Source organism: Chelonoidis abingdonii, chromosome 16 (genome assembly GCF_003597395.2).
Source record: "Chelonoidis abingdonii isolate Lonesome George chromosome 16, CheloAbing_2.0, whole genome shotgun sequence".
Taxonomy (NCBI): Eukaryota; Metazoa; Chordata; order Testudines; family Testudinidae; genus Chelonoidis; species Chelonoidis abingdonii.
Window position 1 is genome coordinate 26,919,401 of NC_133784.1, and position 20,324 is coordinate 26,939,724.

Genomic DNA, 20,324 nt, shown 5'->3' on the forward strand with positions numbered 1-20,324 from the left:
AAAAAAAGGGGGACCTGGAAATGAGTTACCTCTAATAAAGAGAATGCTAGTGCATTTGAGGAGAAGAGGGCATAGCAATTGCGTTGTAAATAATACACCACCAAGAGGGACTAAAGTTAGTAGCGATCAGTACTTTCCAAATGCTACAGCAGATTAACATTTTACTTACTAATTTGCAGCTACTGGTACTGAAGATGATCAGGTAGATGAGAATTAATCATTTAAAAAAAAAAAGAAACCCAAGTTGTCCTGTTTTAGTATGTCACAGATCCTAAACATAACATTTAATTCACAAAGCCTCAATTTACAATCATAATTTCACATGAATTTTGACTTCCTTTTCTATCTTAAATCTCAACTATTGCTTTTTCTTCTCTATTGCAGAAGATTTTTGCCAACCTGAGCAGATCTCAGGTTCTGTCACACATTGTAGGTAGTGTAATCAGTATATCTCACCTTTTTTCAGCAGATGATAATGAAATGAACTTAACATTTATTCTCACACTTCTCTCTGAGATACATGTTATAAAAAGTATTTCACAGCCTTCCACAATGGACAAATTCATAAAGTGTGTTGACCTGAGGAGATATTTACACCACTCTACATGTTACTGTAGCATAGCTGGTCTAAGGGGACAAGGAAAGAAACACAAATCTTATGTTTTATCTTTATTACTTGGCTGAAAGATCACATGAGATTCATTTTGCCTAGAAGATTAAATTGAAGACCAGTTGTCATGTCAGAAAGGTTAGGTTAATCCCATCCAATCACTGCAACATAAAACAAGCATATTAGACCGTGCTTAGAAGTTAACCCTTCTGGATGATGACTCGCTTTTCCGAAACAGATGGGGATGGGAATATGTATATAGCTTTTAGATTGTAATGAGTAATGCTTGCAATATATTTCCAGAACTCAATTTTTACAGGAGAGATGGGAGTGATCATTTACTTATTTTTACATTCTAGTATTTTCCTTTTACTAACTAAGATACAGTCAATGACATTATTTGTACATTAAAATAGAATTGACAGCTTCAGATTCTCTTTTATTTTCAAGTACTGACATACAATTTATTCAAACTTGTATACGGTGATTTTTTACTATACATCCATCCTGCAAATGAGAAACTGCTCTGATCACAGTATATGTAAAAGCAGTCTATAAAAATATCTACTATACATAAAACATTTAGCCATGTAGAATTGTACAGCACCTCTGAAAGTTCTGAGATTAAAAACTCATAAGGAAATATTTCCCTATTATAACCATACTTCCTTTGCCAGGACGAAGCTCAAAACGACAGTAGTCCAAACTACTTTGGTAAACCTCTGCTTTTCAAAGCACATTAAGAAGATATTTGGGAATTTGCCTTGGATAACTATGGATAAAAGCTAGGCTTCCTCAATTTACCATCATTAAACATACATAATCTCTACTGTAGGTCATGTGGCCCAGATCCAGAGGAAATAGGGCTGTTCTTCTGAACTATGAACAAATAGGTTATCAGAAGGGAAACCACTATATAGCATCTCTTCCCTCTCCAATATAAGAATCTTTAGGGTTTGTTTTGTTGTGCATCAATAAATGTCTTAGCAGTTATTAACATTAGACATAACTATTAATACAGCTAAATATATACATACTTTTAAATGCATATTACTGGTTGCATGGATTACAGACAAAAAGCTTTTGATGCTCAAGTTCCAAGCAAGTGTTTTTGATATCCTATGTATTCGTTTTCTGAAATGAAATCTAGCTAGATGGCTTACTTCCAGTATACTGACTATATTGCTAAGACTAGCTTAATAAAACAAATCACAACAGCAGCACATATTAGAGTCCCCTACCCTGCATAAAAAACCCCAATAATTTACCCCTTGCCTGCAAGCTACTTTGACAGAACTCAATTCTCTACACTGAAATTCAACTAAATGTATTAACGGATAAATGCAAAAGTTGGATTATACATAATACAGACATCAACAAGATACTCCAATAACTAATAGGCAGCTTTCTTCATTTCACTAACAATTAGGTGTTGCTAGCTAAATTCTATCATCCAGCACCACATGTATACTACATATATATATTTGCTTGGAACAATGAAGGTAGTGAGTAGCCTAGACATGCATAGAAAATTCTATTACTTTTTAGCATTGGACATAAATGCACTTGCAATTTCACAGGATTTTAAAAACAAAATATAGAGATGACATTTAAAAAAATCAACTTTCAAATTCACTCAAGGGTTTTTGTACTTACACAATTCTCAGGAGGCTAAAATCCTATTTTAACATTCTCCTCTATTGACTTAATGCTCCCACATAGAAAACCTTATACTTTTAGGGTGAAATTCACTCTATTAGAGCCCATTTAGGGTTTACATTGAAGTCTTCCTGCATTCAAGTGATGTATTGGGTCCTTTGAGGGCCCACTGAATGGGAGTATATTTTACCCTGAACGTGGAAGTTGTGTTCTCTCTTAGAAAGGCTGCTTAACCTGGACAGTAAAGATATTCTGAAGGATATCTGCCATCTTACCCTTTATAATCTCTTTCTAGGATAATTAGACTATTAGCAAGTCAGCTATCTGTACTTAAAACCATCCTTCCATAACAATCAACTGTATACCAGTGCACCCCCACTATGGTACAAAATGCCATTTTGCACAGAGTAAAGGAACTTACTGTGATAGCAAAGCCTCTCTCACTGTCAATATAACATAATATATAATATCAAATATTTGTTCTTTGCAAAGGGGAAAGCATCCCCATTTCAAAAGACACATACATACTGCTTTGCAACTCCTGAACTATGCTCAAACACAGACAGAGGATGGGGGGAAAAAAAAAACGAGTATATGAGAAACTTTTTCAGAGCAAGCCTCCAATATGAAGTGCTTTTGTATCAAATGGAGCCTACAGAGCATTAAATGCAGAATTTCACATGTATTCAAAAATATATATATATACATACACACTAAAAAGGAAGTTATCTAATTCTAGGAAGTCATTCACAGTAAAAATAAGAGGTACTCTTAGAAAAGCCATTATTGAAAAAAGTAAAAGTTCAGTTAAAACTTGACAGTAAACTGACGAGCAATTAACAATCTTGCATGAGCCACAGGTGAAGGATAAAAACAGTTGAAAAACTGCATATTCACAGAAGAAAAATTTATAACAACTTCACTGCATTTCCCATAAATATTTCCAGTCTTGCACATTTCAATTTTCAGCATTAAGTGTCCTCCAGAATTGTGGGTTTTTCCACAAGTCATTGAATCACATTCTAAAAGCCTTACAGTCAAAGGGAGTATGTGCATGTGACACAGCTTCACCTCCTTGGATGTCTTCTCCAGTCTCATGTACCTGAGCTATTTCCTTAGTGCTTCTGTAGCAGGCAGGGCATATTGTCATGGTCCACAGGAGTTATAGATGATTAGGTACTGTCCTCAAGGCTTCCTCTCTCGAGCGATCCACACCTACATTCTGCAAGCCAAAGACAGAAAGGGGATTTAAACAAAGTTTCTTCCTGCTTTGCTGTATGTTTTTACTATGGCACATCACAAAGGGCAAAAGACAGACAGAATTTGCTTTTCTTACACAGCACCTTGGACACTCATTTTCTCACAAGACTTAATAAAATGAGACATAAGGCCCAGCCTACACCTACACCAGCCAGTATATAGAGTTCAAAAACCATGATTAAAACTTCATGTCAGCTATTAAATTCTCTACAAAGCCAACTCTCTAACACCAGATCGCAGGCCTTCTTTGCTGCCAGTAAAAAAGCATCAGTTAGGACATCCATTATGCCAGCTGTTAAAACACTCTCATACTGTCCACTGAGCACGTGTCTTCTTAAGTTTATCTTTAAAGACGTGGTTCCTTGTCCACACTGTGCGCTATGTCAGTTTAGCTGAAACTGCACTCCTTGGATGAGCATAACCTCAGATACAGTCTTGCAAAGACTCCATAGGAAAATGAGTTAGCACTATGCACTTAGCAATAATTGTCACACACCTCTGGGTATTAGGGCCTGCTTGACTAAGATGGGGAACATGGGTCAGGTCCCCGAGTTATTCACTTACTTGTCCCCAAAATAGTATCTGTTCAGATTTCTAGTTTTGTTAGCTACTAGCAGATTTTATATTAACTGAAATTGAGTGAATTCATTTTTACTGGTTTCTGCAGTCTTAGAGTAAGTGTTTTTCCACTGACTATCTTCCCTGGTCTCATAAAACCAAAAACACTTACTTACATTCAAGGTTATCTGGTGGATAAGCAAAATGTAAATAAAACTGAAGGGTCTATTCTCCCCTCCCCACGAGCATACAATTACTGTTAGGGCAGATATTATCATTCATATTATGAGGATATTCATATTACAGATATTATCATTCATATTACGGGGATAGGTGCCAGTGGTTGGCATTTAGATGTGATTTTAAAATCACTTTTTCTACCATCTGACTGCAATACCGTCCCCAAAGCTGTTTGGATAGCATACAAAGTTTCTATACCACTAGTTTCACTCTGAAACCATACACATTTTAACTGAGAAGTAACAAGTCTACAGAACTTAGGGAAGAAGATGGTTGCAGAAAAGTTTTGCACGTTTAAGGTTCTCTACTGCAGAGCCCTTTCTTTCAACCACTAACAAGTGGAAATCCCAACTGCAAAGACCAGTGATGTCACAGGAAAGACTCCGGATGGCTTTGCATAAGGGCCATTATCAACGGATGGGAGATATAGCACCTACTGCTGACTTTGCCACAGACCATCTCCCTGTTCTGTGTTTTAACCACAAAATCACTCTCCTATTATAAGCATTGTAAACTACCTTTACTGAAAATTGTCTGAATTTGCTTTTATTACTGCACCTCAGATTTTCATGAATTGCACAAATTTCACCAGAAACCTCCCCCTCAATCTTTCTATGTAGTCTCAAAAGATATTTGAACTTCTTTTCTGATTTTGTTTTGGTCTAAAGGGCAATGAGGGGGCAAAGCCACTGCAGTACAACTATTAAATAATAAGAGCTGTCACTTTTAGTAAGTTTATCAAGCTCCTCCTTTACAGCACACATCCAGGCAATGACTTGATTTAATAAAAAAATAAAGTGAGTTGGAAAATTGATTTGGGGATGATAAGTTGCTTTATTATACTTAACGGGTTACTATCAAGTTACTGGAAAACAATTCATTTTCAAAAATAAGTTTAAACATGTTTCAGGGTTCTAAACCCGCCAATATGACCAACAGCCACAACTGCTAATCAATTTTTGTGGTTTTATACTCATATTTGCCTTTAAAAAAATATTCTTGTTGATCTGTAAAAACCTACATTAATAAGACGACATAAAATGACTTATACATAGCAGAAATGACTGAACTGACTACACAGAGTGCAGTCAAAAGTGCACACAGATAAGTAATTGAAAAACAGAAATCTGTTTTTTCCTCTACCCTATTTCAGTGACAGAAATCTAGCTCTTTCTTGTGAAAATGGTATGTAGAAAAAAGCCTGCGATTTTTCTTAAGTTGAGGGCACCCCCACTACTTCTTTTTTAAAACCTTTATTTTAATTCATTCCCTTTATTTCAAATCAGCATTGGATTGACACAGAGATTATTTTCTCACATACTCTGAAATAGCTAAGGTTTCTGAAAAGACTAACGCTGGAGCACTGGTGAGCTGTCGCAGGCTTTTTGACCTCCAGGCAGTTAATCTGTTCCTCTGCCCAGCAGAGAATCAAGAGCAGAACCACCTTTCATTTCGGTAAAATTGGGTAACGGTCCTATTCCTGGAAGACGTTTCAGTACATAACACCATCTTAAAACTGAGGAAGACAATGTGTGAGAAAGTGATAAGTGAGGATTGTTAGCTCACTGACTCTTCTTGCTGATACAGTAAACAAGCAGAACCTGAAGAGTTTACAGTTTAATCAGAGATGTGCCAGTAGGCTCAAGGGACTGGTTCCAATAACGTCATTAAAACTAGATTAAGACCCCAGACTAGGGCAACGTATCTTACAGGAGATCTGAGTCTTGAGAGAGAATTATGGAAACATCACTCTGTGAAAGTTAAGTTACCGGCAAGCCTGAAACCAAACCTTGAAACCTACACTGCCATCAACTAAGCCCATATGGAAACTCTCCAGAGGAAATTCAAGAGGTCATTCTGATGACACTGAAAGCTGAGTTTTCTCTGGGCAGGCAGCAAATTCAGAATGTCTTTCAAACTCTTAATGGGATTGGGAGTTCCAGGAGTTGAAGTGAGCTTATATTATCTTTTCAGACTCCTTTTTCTTGAGGCAATAATCTCTTGTGCAACAACCCAGCACAGGCCAAATTCTAGAGAGAAGAGTAACTGGCCTGTTTTTGGGAGAGACTACAAGGGATTTGGAGTCACCACCTGTCTATGGATATTTGGCCTTTAGCAAGCCAATCTTTGGCCACAACGGAGCAATGATGAGGGTATTTGTTCAATCTGCCCATATTTTTCAGAATAACTTGTGCAACACTTGGATCAAAATGACATATCCACCAGGCTCTTGGGACTAAGTTATTGAAGGGTTGTCTATGTGGGCTGCCTGAGAGCCCCAATATTGGCTGCACTATATGGAAGGCTGGGCATTTGCTGTTGATTCAAAGAGATGGAAGGCAAGAAGCCAAATTCCAGGAAATCCCAGGGAAAATAAGAGGAGACCAAGAAGTTGTTGGAGTAGACTATATATCGTAATAGATGGAGGCCTAAGAGAAAAAAGAGGGAGACCTCTCTATCAGAAAGAGTGCAATGAAGGAGAAAGGATTTGAGAAGGGAGAGAAAGGATGGCATAGCTACATTGTCTGGTAATGAGAAGTTCTGGCCATAGTCTTAAGTCTTCTAGGGATTCATCTCAGATACCTATGGCAACCATGTCTGTGAAAGTAGATGGAACCAGGATGGGAGAGCACTTAATAGTGTTTTTTTTACTGGCAGAAACTGTGCAGCTCTTGAGACTGCCAACATGGGCTTATGCCTGTCTCCAGGCTAAGAAAAACAATTCTGGAAGGAATGAAGTAGGGAGGACAGTATTTTTCAGAAAGAAGCCAGACAAGGAGTTGTTAAATACACTGAATGCAGACATGGCTAGTTTACCACACACAAAAAATAAAAATAAAAAACACCAGACTCAGTTTGTGAAAAACATTCACATCCAAAACCTAAAAGGTAAAAAATACATAAAAATAAATGAATAGATATTTTAAATCAGTGTATTGTAGCAGCTTAGGCTCTATAACTAGCTGATTTCCCTTGGAGCTCTGTACAATCAGCCCGGGGTTAAAAATCCATTCTGTCCTCCGGTAAGGTTTTCTCTAGTGCTACAATAACTGTAAGCAGTTATTGAACCACTTACTCCACTGCCACATCCAGGCAGTTATACAACTGAAAAAGACCTCTTAGAACTACTTACTGACTCTTACCTACATCTGCAGGATATAAGTATTACAGACATCAGACAGCAGAAACAGCTTTAAGTTAACTTTGAATATATATTTACAATTGCATAGGATTCTCCTTAATAATGGGCCACACACACACTCCTCCTAATTTACTCACTGTCTTGCTACTTTTCCACATCTCTGGTTTACATAACTAACTTCCCTGCAAACCTCTCAAGGATACCCACTGCAGCAACAGGAACAGAACCCAGATCACTTGACTCCCAGTCTAATGTCCTATCCAGTACTACATGCTATCACTTGAAACTTCAAATTCTATACTTGGAGGGTAGATTATTTACAGGAGCCAGGTAGCTATCAATTAATCCCTATCATATAGTATTTAGGAGCGCATAATGGGGTACATGACCTCAACAGTAATTATCAAAAATGCAAATAGTTAATTTCACCAAAATGCAAAATATTTGTAAAAAATGTACAAGCTGGAGAAATAGATCTATTAACTGAACAAACCAACAGTTTACACAACAAGGGATTTGTGCTATTCTTTTAGATGAAAAGCAATTGCTTAAAAAACAGCCTATTTTCCAAGGTTCGATGAAATGAAAACAAAGCTGCCCCTGTTACTTGGACACTTCTAATTTATGTTAATTTGGTCTATCCTCCAAAAAACAGCAAGGTCGTGCTGCTACTCAACTTTCAAATGAGCTACAATTTCTTTTTGTACAATGTGTAAAGGATTTCAGACACTGGCATGTTGCACTCTCTTGGTGAATAATTGCTTGACAATCAGTAGTAAACATGACATCTTTCACACAAACAAACATTCTGTTAATGCTTCGGGAGGTGTGTGCACCCATTTTGGCCAGGACAACCTCCAACTAACCTTTTAAGTAGAAGCTAAAATCTAGCTACAGACTAATCTGAAATGGCCATTGCCCTTTGTATTGTACCCAAGGTAAGCTCTGATAAGATGTATGCACTATTGAAGACTCAAAGGTGAAGACTCGAAGACTACATGACGACTCAAAGGTCATCCACATATGCGCTAGGAGCAGCGTACTACTAGAGGTAAGTGTGGCTGCTGCTTGCCAGACCATAAATAGGGAACTTTAAGATTCTGTGTTTCTATCTTAATTCCTAAACAAAAGAAACCAAATGAAAATTGTTACTATGTGCACAGAGAACTCTGCCATCCGCCCAATGCAGAAATATATTTTAAGAAAAACCACACACATTAAAATACTCATATACTTCTCCTCATTATGTTTGAAGTCTGGAATAAAATAAGCTTCAACTTGCTAGCCTCCTCTCCAAATATATATCATTACAGATTTGGTAATCTAGCAGATCTACCACACTAGCACTATGGATCAGTAGAACTAAATGTTTTGCTAACTATGGAAATGTTATTTTCTGCTACATTTAACAGTCCAATCACTCCCAAGGCCAGGGAAACAAGTAGTACTTGTACCCAGCTTGTGCTTATCACACACAGTATGTTATGCATCGTAGCTTTCATACTTCAGCTGAAGTCCAACGGTTACTGGCCCTAAAAACAATTTAAAAATGAAAACTGCAAAAATCATAGGATTATGGAAATCTTAAACAAAACAAAACAAAACAAAAGCAAACAGCAGCCAGTTAAGGTTCGACTGAATTAGTATAATACAGTTTCACTATGCCTAGACAATTTTAGATGTTATGTGCTGTACAATGATTTAAATATTATTTTTGTAATTGATTTCAAAGTGATTGGAATGATTTTTTTAAAGATGTATTTTAAAGTAATAGGATGAAAACAGCACCACATGTTTGATAGCTGATCTGGACACAGGTTCACTGGTGAGCAGGGACTGTTACAAGGGCTTCCTCAGGAGGTCTGGAAATGTCTACATTCTGTATAATAATAAAAATACAGAGAATATTTATCATGCAGCAATAAGCAGCAGTAAAATATCAGTCAGCTTCCTTCACAAGTACAGCTGTACTTCAACAAAAGATTTTTCACTCAGAAAATTCAGTGAAGTAACAGCTTTTTAACGCATTAGAACATACAGCAGCACAACTTATACAAAATAACTATCAATCTTACATAAATCTTATAGCTAACACTTCAGTTATTCACATGTAGAGGATTCCTATTATAGGCCCCAATCAGGAAAACTCTTAAGCATGTGCTTAAATCTATTCCTACCCAGGAAAATCACTAAGCACATACTCCGCTCCCATTGAAATCAAGTATGTAAACTGGTTTCTCTGAATAGCAATGCTTTCCTGACTAGAGCCGCACGCTGCATTTCCATAACATGATCTTCACTTTACTTGTAATATAGCTAGTTTAGAATACAAAAACTACACCTGATGTTGTGAGTTATGACAAAATCCCTCCCCCAAGAGTAAAACGGTACCTATGGGTAGACCTCTGATTAGAAGTTGCATAGTACTGCCCATGTTCAATGCAGCATGTGTTCAAAGGGCAGACAGTTTAGCTGACAAGTCTAACGTTGGCTGCACCCATGCAGCTCAAGTTGGGGGCCTACAACAGTATCACCAAATTCAAACAAAGTACCTGGTAACCTAGCACCCTACCTATGACTTGAAATAAAAACCAAATGATGTGCATTCAGGTTCAATCTGAAAGATCAATTCATGCTTCAAACCAAAGCCATTTCAATTCCAAAAATATATTTTCCACTTTAAAAAAAAAAAAAAAAAGGCTTTGGGCATTTGGGTTCCATGTTTCTCTCTCTGTTCACTTCCCTGACTCTGTGTTAGGGTGAGCAAATTTCTCTTTTCTTTTTACAATAAAAACTGAATTAACTGAAATAAATCTAAAATGAGTTTTTGCAATGAATCTCTAATTTATGGACTAAGATATGTAGCAAAGGAAACATTTTATTGCCATACAAAGGCATTAAACTTGCTTTCTGAAATAAAATCCAAAACATCAGACAGAGAACTCAAATGATTCTTGAAGTAGTTCCATAAGATTTATTACGGGAGAAAAACAAAGATCACTCTTCCTTTATCCTATCCAGACTGAGACTGAAGTCATTACAAATCTGATGTTACTGTGGATGAACAGTCAGATCTGGAGTCCAAGTTCAGATAGATGATCTTTATTATCGAAAACATAGGAAAGTCAGTTATTCTACTCCTTTATATGTATTTTTGCAATGTAAAAATGACAGTCTTGAATTTTTCTTAGAGTACATAAAGTATTTTAAAACTTTTTTTCAATATCTGCTATGCACTGTAGCATGCCTTATATATTGATACGGAATTTATATCTAAGAGGCGCACACAGTACAATTATTAGGAAAGCATCTTGTTTGTAATGGTAATTTTTTAAAATTAAATACTGTAGCTGTTCAGCTTTAATAAAAAGAGTATTTTAAAATTAGATTTTACAGTAGCAGTTACCATTTACACAGTCAGCATAAAGGAAATATTTTATACTCTAATACCACACTCTTAATCCTGACCTAATCAACTTAGCCTTTCATCCTGCCTAGTTAGTTTAAATGTATACTATGAACTTTACTCAGTGTGGGTCTTTCAGAAGACATCTCAAGTACAGGTCCTGTCTGTGACTCTCTACGGATAATAAAATCCCCATGGGTCTTCCCTGAAAGAACTCAGGTTTACCCTGCTATCCTTTGTCAAACTTTTGCACTAGTTTCACTACCATACAGTTGTTGCCTGACTTCTGCCCTTCTCCCCAAACATGATTACATTTTAGCAACACCAGATGTGTAGTTTGTGAAGCATTTCAGGTCAAAAGGTGCTAATTAACAGCATTAGGTCCTCAGGTACCCATAATTATAACATTTAGAGCTAATGCAGTGACTCAACAGGTTCTCTTCCCAAATGAACATTTTTAATAAGCTATCAAAATGAATATTCCCAATAGCAATTTCCTGGAAATACGCTGCATACTGTAAGACACTGTGGCAGACTGAGGTTACTCAGTGGTTCTTCATCTGAACTGCAGGAGACAGTCATTTGGATCATCACTGAAAAAGTCATGGCTTGAAAATAAGAATATTCACAAAGGGGCACATAAGGATGTCATTTTGGTGTTACAGAACATGTTCAATTCATCAGAATTGTTTAATATTCCATCTGATGGGTGAGGTGAAGTGTTTACCAGAAAGCATCCCATTATTTACGCTCTGTTCCTCTTAAGTGGCTTTCAGCATAATATGCAAGTTGCATCAAGAAGAACAGATTAAAAAATCTGGCAAAATGTAACTGTTGACGGGAAAGAAGTAATGAAAGCAGTGAAGTCTAAACATGGTAAAAAATATCCATAATGAAAGCACTTGACTAGAATCGCTACTGAAACCAATGTTTTGTCAACTCAGTGCAACTAAGATAATAAAACTTCTTGCAAAGCCCGGTAGCAAACAGCATGCAATAAACTGATTAGTCACACAAATGCCATATACACTCAAATAAATATAAATATATCTATCTCATATTACACACACATCATTTCCATGCACACAAACATACAAAAATCTCGTATTTTCACACACATATGGCCCTAATCAATACCACAAATCCCAACTTCTCACTATAATATAAATTGACTATACTGCACAAATGCATTCGCCTCAACTCTACCCATATTATTCTTTGCAATGGTAGCCAAATTACTTCAAGGGAGACAAGGTGTAGACAGAAAAACTAGTAGCACAAGCACCATGCTTATCAAGTTTGGGTAAGCTTTTATAATCCATCAATGGTAGAGTAATATGATTAATCCAAACTCGTGTTACTATAGAATGCTATGGCACACACAGCATCTCATACTCTGATTCCACAAGAATGCAATAAGTTACCACAAGCCTGACTTCCTAACTCTGCTTACACATTACACACATACAAGCCACTGGGGGGTATACGAGTTGACCCTGACTAGCTACATCCACTGAGATATCTCAAGTTAGGTATCTCAGTGTAAACACACCCCTATCTTCTGCAGTGAAAAGATGAAACCTCAGCTGGCCGAGCTTGCTTTGAGGTGGTCAACATGACAGATATAAAAACACCCATTCCTTCTCTGTGCTAGTGTTCCCACCATTGGCTAGCATTGCTAAAAATTCTCAGTACAGACAAAGCCGTGTAATTGCAGTCAGCCTACAGCAAGACAGACTTCATTAATCCCTACTACCAACAGTTCTTGCATGTTTTGGAAATGCATGGGGAACTATGCCAATTCCAAAATGGAAAAAGAGCTCAATCAAAAGTTTTCACTAATGTTTAAAATACATTATCATGCACTTGTAAAGTGAAATAGATGCATGATAAGCTGGTTCATAACAGACTGAATAGATTATTCATTGCTTTGATCATTACTAAGGTTTTGGCCTTTGTGTTTTCTAACAAAAATATAGAAGGCATTGACTTAGAAACACTGTGTACACACAGTTGATATTTCTGAATGCAAGAGCCAGAGTTTACCTTTACGTCTGAAATGTAAAATTTCTTTTCACAAACCTTATCTAGCAAACAATACCCAGATGAGTAACATACTGGTTACACGAAGTTGATGTGTAAAGTTAAATACGCTCAGCAATTGTAACAAATTAATTCTAAATCTGGGCAATAGTTTTTTTTTATGATAATCATCTCAGAAAATGCAATGCATTAAGGTATTTGTACTGAACACTTGTCCTACCTCTGGTTTATCTCTGTGTGTGTTTACAGCTTCAATGTTCAGAAATATAGATTCCACCTTACAACCTGTTGACAGAAATTAACCAGATAAGCAATTAATGTTTCTAAAACTGTGTTGCTTTTTTAAAAAAAAGTTACAGCAAATATGTGATCTAACTTTAAAAGATTATTCCCTGTCCTTCCCTCCACCTCTTGGCTTTCACTTGGAATTCCTTTGCTAAGTTCTAATTGTCCTTGGCCTCATAATGAGCCAACCTCAGTAGGTTTAGTATTTATCCCAGTTTGGTGATTAATCCAGATCTCACTATCTTCAACCTCATATTCTTCTTATTACTTTTAACAAGACAGGGAAACTAAATAATTCACTTTGTTCAAAAACCAATCAAAAATTATGATAGGCATACACACAATCATAACATTTCACATCCACTTCTGTTTTCTGGGATATTTTTAACTTTAGCATCACATTGTACTGACCTCAAACTCTTAACAACCGTGAATATGACCAAATGCATGTATATTTCAGATTTTTAAAAGCTCACATTACTAAGGCTGGCACAGGCAAGCCTATTAAATTATTATTAAATTTACCTAACATTTTAACATTTATATAAATGGAAATCTAAAGCTAACCTCTGGGGAGAAGCCAATTTTTTTTCCATTGGATGAGCCAACAAGCTCAGAGAAAGTAGGAATACCATTATTTGTCTCTCATGCTAGCTTGGTTTTAACAGATGCCTCCAGAAAAAACTGATCCATTTACCGACTATCCAGTGCATTTAAAAAAAAAAACACACACACACACACAAACCAAAAAACAAGATTGTTTGCAGAGAGCAAAGCTGATACGTCCCAGATGGAGAGAATTTACCCACCTGTCCTCATCATGTTGAAGACACAGAAGAAATTCACTAAATCATCTGCCACTAATCTGCACTCTCCATAATTTGGTGGTCTGTCCTCACTCCTCAGCAATGTTTAATAACCAAGGGCTGTAGTTCAGGTCTCATATTATTAAGACATTATTTTTATGAAATACACTACAAAATATCTATTAGTATATGCTCTGAAACCTCACACAAGATTAAAGCAATGTACCATTTGTGATGCATTATTGTATGTGCTCTAATTAGTCTGTTCACTTACTAATTACAGTGAATCAGAGAAGTTATAATAAGAACAGGAGTACTTGGGGCAGCTTAGAGACTAACACATTTATTTGAGCATAAGCTTTCGTGGGCTACAGCCAACTTCATCGGATGCATAGACTGGAACATCCTGTTCTTTTTGCAGATACAGACTAACACGGCTGTCAGAAGTTATAATGCAGTCTTTCCCCAAATGCAAGTCAAGCAGAAATCCACCCTACTTCCAAAAATTAAAGGTACATCAACAGTCAGAATGGTACAAATTTGTACCGTTCCTCAGAGGGGGATCTTTTTTGACTAATATTGAGAAACTCATTTGTAACTAGCAATGAGAGAATACAATGGGCCTGATGGACATATCCTGCAGAAAAGTCCATTAAAAGGGTCTGGGGTGAAACTCTGTTCCTCAAGGGAGAACCCTATTAGTTTTTCCACGGGCACTCTCATCCCCACACACAAACAGCAAAGGGTTCAAACCCCTGATATTTTACTCCTGTGGAAATTTTGCACCACTGTGCACATGCTGAATACATGTTCCCCACAAAAAAATTTTCTCTGCAGAAAATACATTCTGCTGGAGAGGTGCTGCAGTTACATCTTTTGCCCACCAGGGTCTGCTCTGGCACCCGAACAGAGGGCAACTGATTCTGGATGGGAGCAGCCCTCTGCCAATAGGGAGGAGATGAGGCTGTGTTCCACACAGCGCCCTACCCACAGGGCCAGATGAGGAGGCACAGAACATGGAGGGGGATGGACAGAGTGGGGCTTCTGACAGACTGAGGTTCAGAAGGGCTAGTGGGGGGACAGACTGGGGCATGGGCTGAATGGGAGTAAGGATGCAGGGGTACATGGGGATGGGAGAGGAGTGGTGGCTGAGTGAGGGTGAAGGGATACATGGTGATGGGGTAGATGTGCCTGATTGAATGGAAGAAGCTAGGAGTCAGCCAGGGTCTGCAAAGGTGAGGCTTCACAACTCCCTAACAATCCCTCCCCCCAAAAACCAAACTGCTCCATACTTCTCCAACCCATACCCAACAGCCCTCCAGGTTCACCCCCAGGCTTCTTTCCAGCAATTACTTCCCTCTTCCTTAGCTTCTCCATTACTCCTGACTCCCCCAAGCCTTTGCATTGTTTCTGAGGGATGCAGGAAATACATTTCTGTATTGTAGTTTAAATTAATTATTACTTAAAGTTCTGTACTAATATAACCAGTAAGGAATCTATTTATCAAAAACATTTTCTGAATTTTTGTTGTCTGTATTGTTACAGATACACTTGTTGACAGGTATTTTTAAATAAATCAGTAAAATAATTGAAACTGACTTGATTATATTGTGTTATTTTGACAAATAAAATATGCAGAATTTTAAAATATTGTGCACAGAATTTATTATTTTTTGGCACAAAATCCCCCAGGAATAATATGTGCAGCTGCTGGGGAACCATTCGATTCTAAAACTATTTCCACAGAGGTTTCTGAGCCTTCTGTTTCCCTGCCATTAACTCAGAGATTCTCTCAGAGCCCCACACCCCCTGCCTTGTCTCCTTAAGGGTGGGGTTCCAAAAACACAGAATTTTGTATAGAAGTTAATATAGCATCAGATGGTTAACTTTTGAGCAGATGCTTTAGAGTGGGCTGTAAGGGAGTGTTAAGATAATAAGCATAGCCCATCTGTCCATCCCCACTAGTCACTAGGGATGAACACACTGCCAAGTAGGATTCTTGGGGAATGATCCAACACATAGCAAGTACTTATGGGAACTAACATAGTACAATTACACACATAAGATGTTAAGTTCAAAGCACTAGGTAATGACAACTTACTAAGCGACAAAGGTTTCCCAAACACACACGGTTATTAAATATCTCATGCTTTTTCACATCTTGTCTCATGGAATCCAAGTGATATATCAATATTAGTTTCCCAGAAATATTAACAAATTGAAATATTTATATAATTTTAACTTCTGAAGACAAATTTTATGGTTTCAGTTGGTGAAATTACTAAAAAATAGGTTATGCTGCACCTATCAGTCACACAAATACAAAAATCCATTCTCATAAGCACAGCCTTCCTCCTATTTTAGTCAACAGGAGCTAGAGGGGGTCTCATTGTTAATTCTCTTTTCCTATCTGGTATCTTAAAATACTGTTAATAACATTCAGGTCCAATATCCAAATCCAGATTACAAAGTATCCAAAATCACCTAACAGTTCAGTACAATTTCTATATGAAACACTAGAATAGTTTGGCACTGATAACCTATACAACATGCCTTCCTTCTCCGTTAAGATATTTTTAAATACCAGAACTCCCAGCATACCTACCTTGCAACTTGTTATAAATGATTTTGGACACCAGGTGTCACCAGAGTGAAGAGTTCTCAGCTTGTTTAAAAAGCAAGAATATTTTAGATCATTGTTATGAAGTCTATAAAAATCTTTTTTTTTTTTCCAGATACGAATTCTCCTGGTTTTTAACAACTATTTCCTTTCTCTTACTTAGATCTGAACAGAAGCCAATTTGGGTTTGTTTTTGTTTAAACTGGATATATATATTGTTCAGCCTTTGCTATTTGAATTCCATTGCGTAGTTAGATTGTCAAATGATTTTTTGGTAACTCGTTCTCAGATAAATTGTGAGAAATTTTTCTCCATCTACAATTTATCTTCTGAACAGTGATTAGCCATCACTGTGTAAAATTAAAAACAATCATTCTAAGGACAATGTAATGAAGCACATTAAAATAAGACGTGCTGAATCAGGGTTGAGATGCACTTAATCGTAGTAGTGACGACTTTATGAACTGTGTGTGAAAAACCACTCTAGAATTTATTTAATTCCTTGTATTCTGTAGACTTCTGGTAAATCTAAGAGTTTAGATTTGCTGAAAAACAATCTAACAGTAATAATTGTTAATGAAGAGTTTTACAGAAAGTGGGGACACAGCCAGGAAAAAAGAAAATATATATATATTTTTTTAGAAGGACGGATCATAAATAAATCTCAGAAAAAACAACAAGTAGACTCCTTGGGAGTAAAATATGACAATTACCAAACTCCCATTTTATGAGCAACCTTCAGAATTTCACTTGCTTATTTTTAATTAGCAGAGATATTACATCAGTGCCCAAAGGATTCAACCAGCATTCGGGTCCCCTAGAGCTGGCACAGTACAAACATAGTCAAGGTGTGCTTGCTGGTGAAATATCAACTGGACTAAATTAATGAATACACACAAGGAAGTGTCCACCTACAAACACACACACAAATTGGTATTTTCATATCTTCATTATTATACCCTTTTCTGGTGTAATCAAAACTCACAAATACATATATGTACACTCATTAATTTGGAAGGGAGGTATATGCATATCTGAGGACAGAATTTGGCCCTCAGCATTTATAGATTTAACTATTTGTTTTTCCAATAAAGGAAATTTGTAAAGATGTTTCATGAAAAGGTGTTTTGACTAAATAATTTTATTGATATTGGGAAAGGAAATTAAATAAGGACTTCTCCCTAAAGTTATACTGGAAAGGACTTCACTTTATTTATCTTTATTTTAATAAAATCATGGGTGGAATTTGATAATAGCATGTTTACCAAAAAAAAAAAAAAGTTTTAACTTACCATAAGCCACTGGAGTTAACTTTAAGACACTATGGAGTGGGCACTTTAGATAAGGCAGTTGTTCTGAGAAATTGAAAAACAAAAATACATATGAAACATTGGGAACAAGAAAATTCACTTAGCTGTAATGTTTGTTACATTAAAACTATTTAAAGATCTTTTCTTCCTCAGTGACACTGAGACCTGTTTTTTGGTTGAGCAGAAAAATATTTGTGTATTCAAAGACAGGAATTATTAAATACAAATCACACACCAGGTATGCAGAAAGGTAGGTCAGACATGAAAAAAAATTCCACTTAACCATTCACCCAGCGGAAGTAACCTTTGATGTGCAAGTGAATTATTGTGTTAGAATTTGCTGTGACATTAACATTGCATCAAGGGAAGGGTGAGCTTTGTGTCTGGGCTGCATAAGTTGCCAAGACCACTTGCAAGGCTAAGGTTGACCCATTGAATTAAAACATCAATACTGATTAAGGGCATATACCTGCAGTCTTGTCCAGAAAGTAAGCAAGCAGACAGCGCATAACTGCTTGGTGACATATAACAAGCACATTTTCCTGCCTTTCCAGCTCCATAATTACTGGCTCCAGTCTCTGAACGAGGTCTTCGTATGACTGGAAAACAAAAGCATATTGAGCAGTCAGAGGCTTACTTAGGCAGGAATTACTGCACAGTCAGAAGGAACTACTAATGCTAGTTGTTTTATAAACATTTTATTAAGACAGGATATTGACCAGAAAGGAGGGCCAATATCTATATAGTGCACTCTGGAAAAGAAAAAAAAAAGTTTACAATTTTTTTTACTCTGTAGAGGAAGTGGTTTACTCATTTGCCATTATCTCTGGAGCCAAATTATCCCTCAACCCTCTCAAATACAGAATTTTACCATTAATATTTATCTTAATATTACCTCTATTTGCGTGAACTTCTATACTTTGATGTACTCTTACTCATATTTTTTGGTTAGTTTGTTTTTTAAATTCAGTTTCTCATTCATGGGCTATCCTGTGCTGGTAATTTATGGCCTGATCCTTCCAATGGGAAATACCAAAACTTTCATTATTAATTTGGTTGCTAGATTCTCTTCCATTCACCTTTTTTCAGGACAGCATTTAAGCATGCCAACTTGAAGTCAATGCAACGTTAGCATGTGTTTAAAGTGGTTAAATGTTGTATTGAACAGAGATTAGCACTAAGCCCACACTAAGGAAGACTGACCAAAGTCAAAGGGTGTTTTTGTTTCTTTGTATTTTCCTAGTTTCTGGATTACGCCTGCTCAATTAAACTAAAAATTAAAATTTAAAAAAATCCTAAAATTTGTCTCATCTTAGGCAATCTCTACACTAGCACTTTTGTCAGGAAAACTTTTGTTGGTCGGGGTATGAAAAAAACACCCCCAACCCCAGGCCCTGACGAACATAAGTTTCACTGACAGATGCACTGACACAGCTACTGTTGCTTGCTGGGAGTGATTTAATTATCGTCAGCACAGAGCAGCTGCACAGGAAAGTTACAGTGACGCAGCTGCAGCAGTACAGCTGTGCCACTGTTAAGATCTCTAGTGTAGACACGGCCGCAGTCAGTTAACACCATAACCCTTCCTGTTTGGGTCATCTTATCCACAATTACTTAACTTCTGCAATATCATGAGGGTGATAACATTTAGGTAGCTGCTCTATATTGGCCTTTAAAAAAAAAAAGTTTAGAGTCTGACCTTGCAACAAAAGTGCCCCATGCCTAAATGATTATTTAAACAAAAACATACACCTTTTAACCTGGAAGTTACCAGTGAGTCGTGACTAAGGCTCCCGTCTACACTGGGAAGTTTGTGCCCAGTAAAGCAGTTTTGAGCGCTGTAATTTCCGAGGTGTACACACCACCAAGCCACTTAGTGTACAGAAACTGCGCAAGTGCAATGCTCTAAAAAAACCACCTCAATGAGAGGCGTAGACCTTTCTGTGCCATGGCTACAGAGCTGCTGTGCCATTGTAGACACTGTGGTGATAACAGAGCTGCGATTGGCCTCCAGGAGGTATCCCACAATGCCTGCTCTCACCTCTCTGGCCATTGGTTTGAACTCTACTGCCCTGCCCCCAGGTGACCAACCATCAGCCCCACCACACACATTCCTTTGCAAATTTCAAAGTCCATTTCCTGTTTTCTCAGTGATGTGTGTTGTGGTCTCAGCACATCTTTCCAAGCCACCATACCTTCTCCACGCACCAGGCAATCCCCCCGTTGGAGCAATGCTGACCTGCTGGACCTCATCGGCATTTGGGGAGAGGAGGCTGTCCAGTCCCAGCTGCGCTCCAGCTGTCAGAATTATGATACCTATGGACAGATTTCTAGCTGCATGATACAAAGGGGCCATGACCGGGATATATTGCAGAGCAGGATCAA

General features: G+C 37.3%; 1 protein-coding gene across 5 annotated transcripts in view; it reads right to left on the reverse strand.

Moving 5' to 3' along the window:
- Nucleotides 1-1,022: 1,022 nt before the first annotated feature.
- The window catches only part of PFKFB4 (6-phosphofructo-2-kinase/fructose-2,6-biphosphatase 4), a 113,096-nt gene continuing 93,794 nt past the window's right edge, over nt 1,023-20,324 (reverse strand). For 4 of the 5 annotated variants that reach the window (XM_032772899.2, XM_032772901.2, XM_075072797.1 and 1 more), the window contains exons 11-15: nt 18,409-18,538; nt 17,922-17,984; nt 13,139-13,203; nt 9,258-9,348; nt 1,023-3,491 (exon numbers count right to left, since the gene is read on the reverse strand). In XM_032772899.2, the coding sequence (XP_032628790.1) occupies nt 9,289-9,348; nt 13,139-13,203; nt 17,922-17,984; nt 18,409-18,538 (318 nt within the window). In that variant the 3' untranslated portion in view covers nt 1,023-3,491; nt 9,258-9,288. The remainder of the gene's footprint in view (nt 3,492-9,257; nt 9,349-13,138; nt 13,204-17,921; nt 17,985-18,408; nt 18,539-20,324) is intronic. The other variant, XM_032772898.2, reaches the window with a different exon arrangement.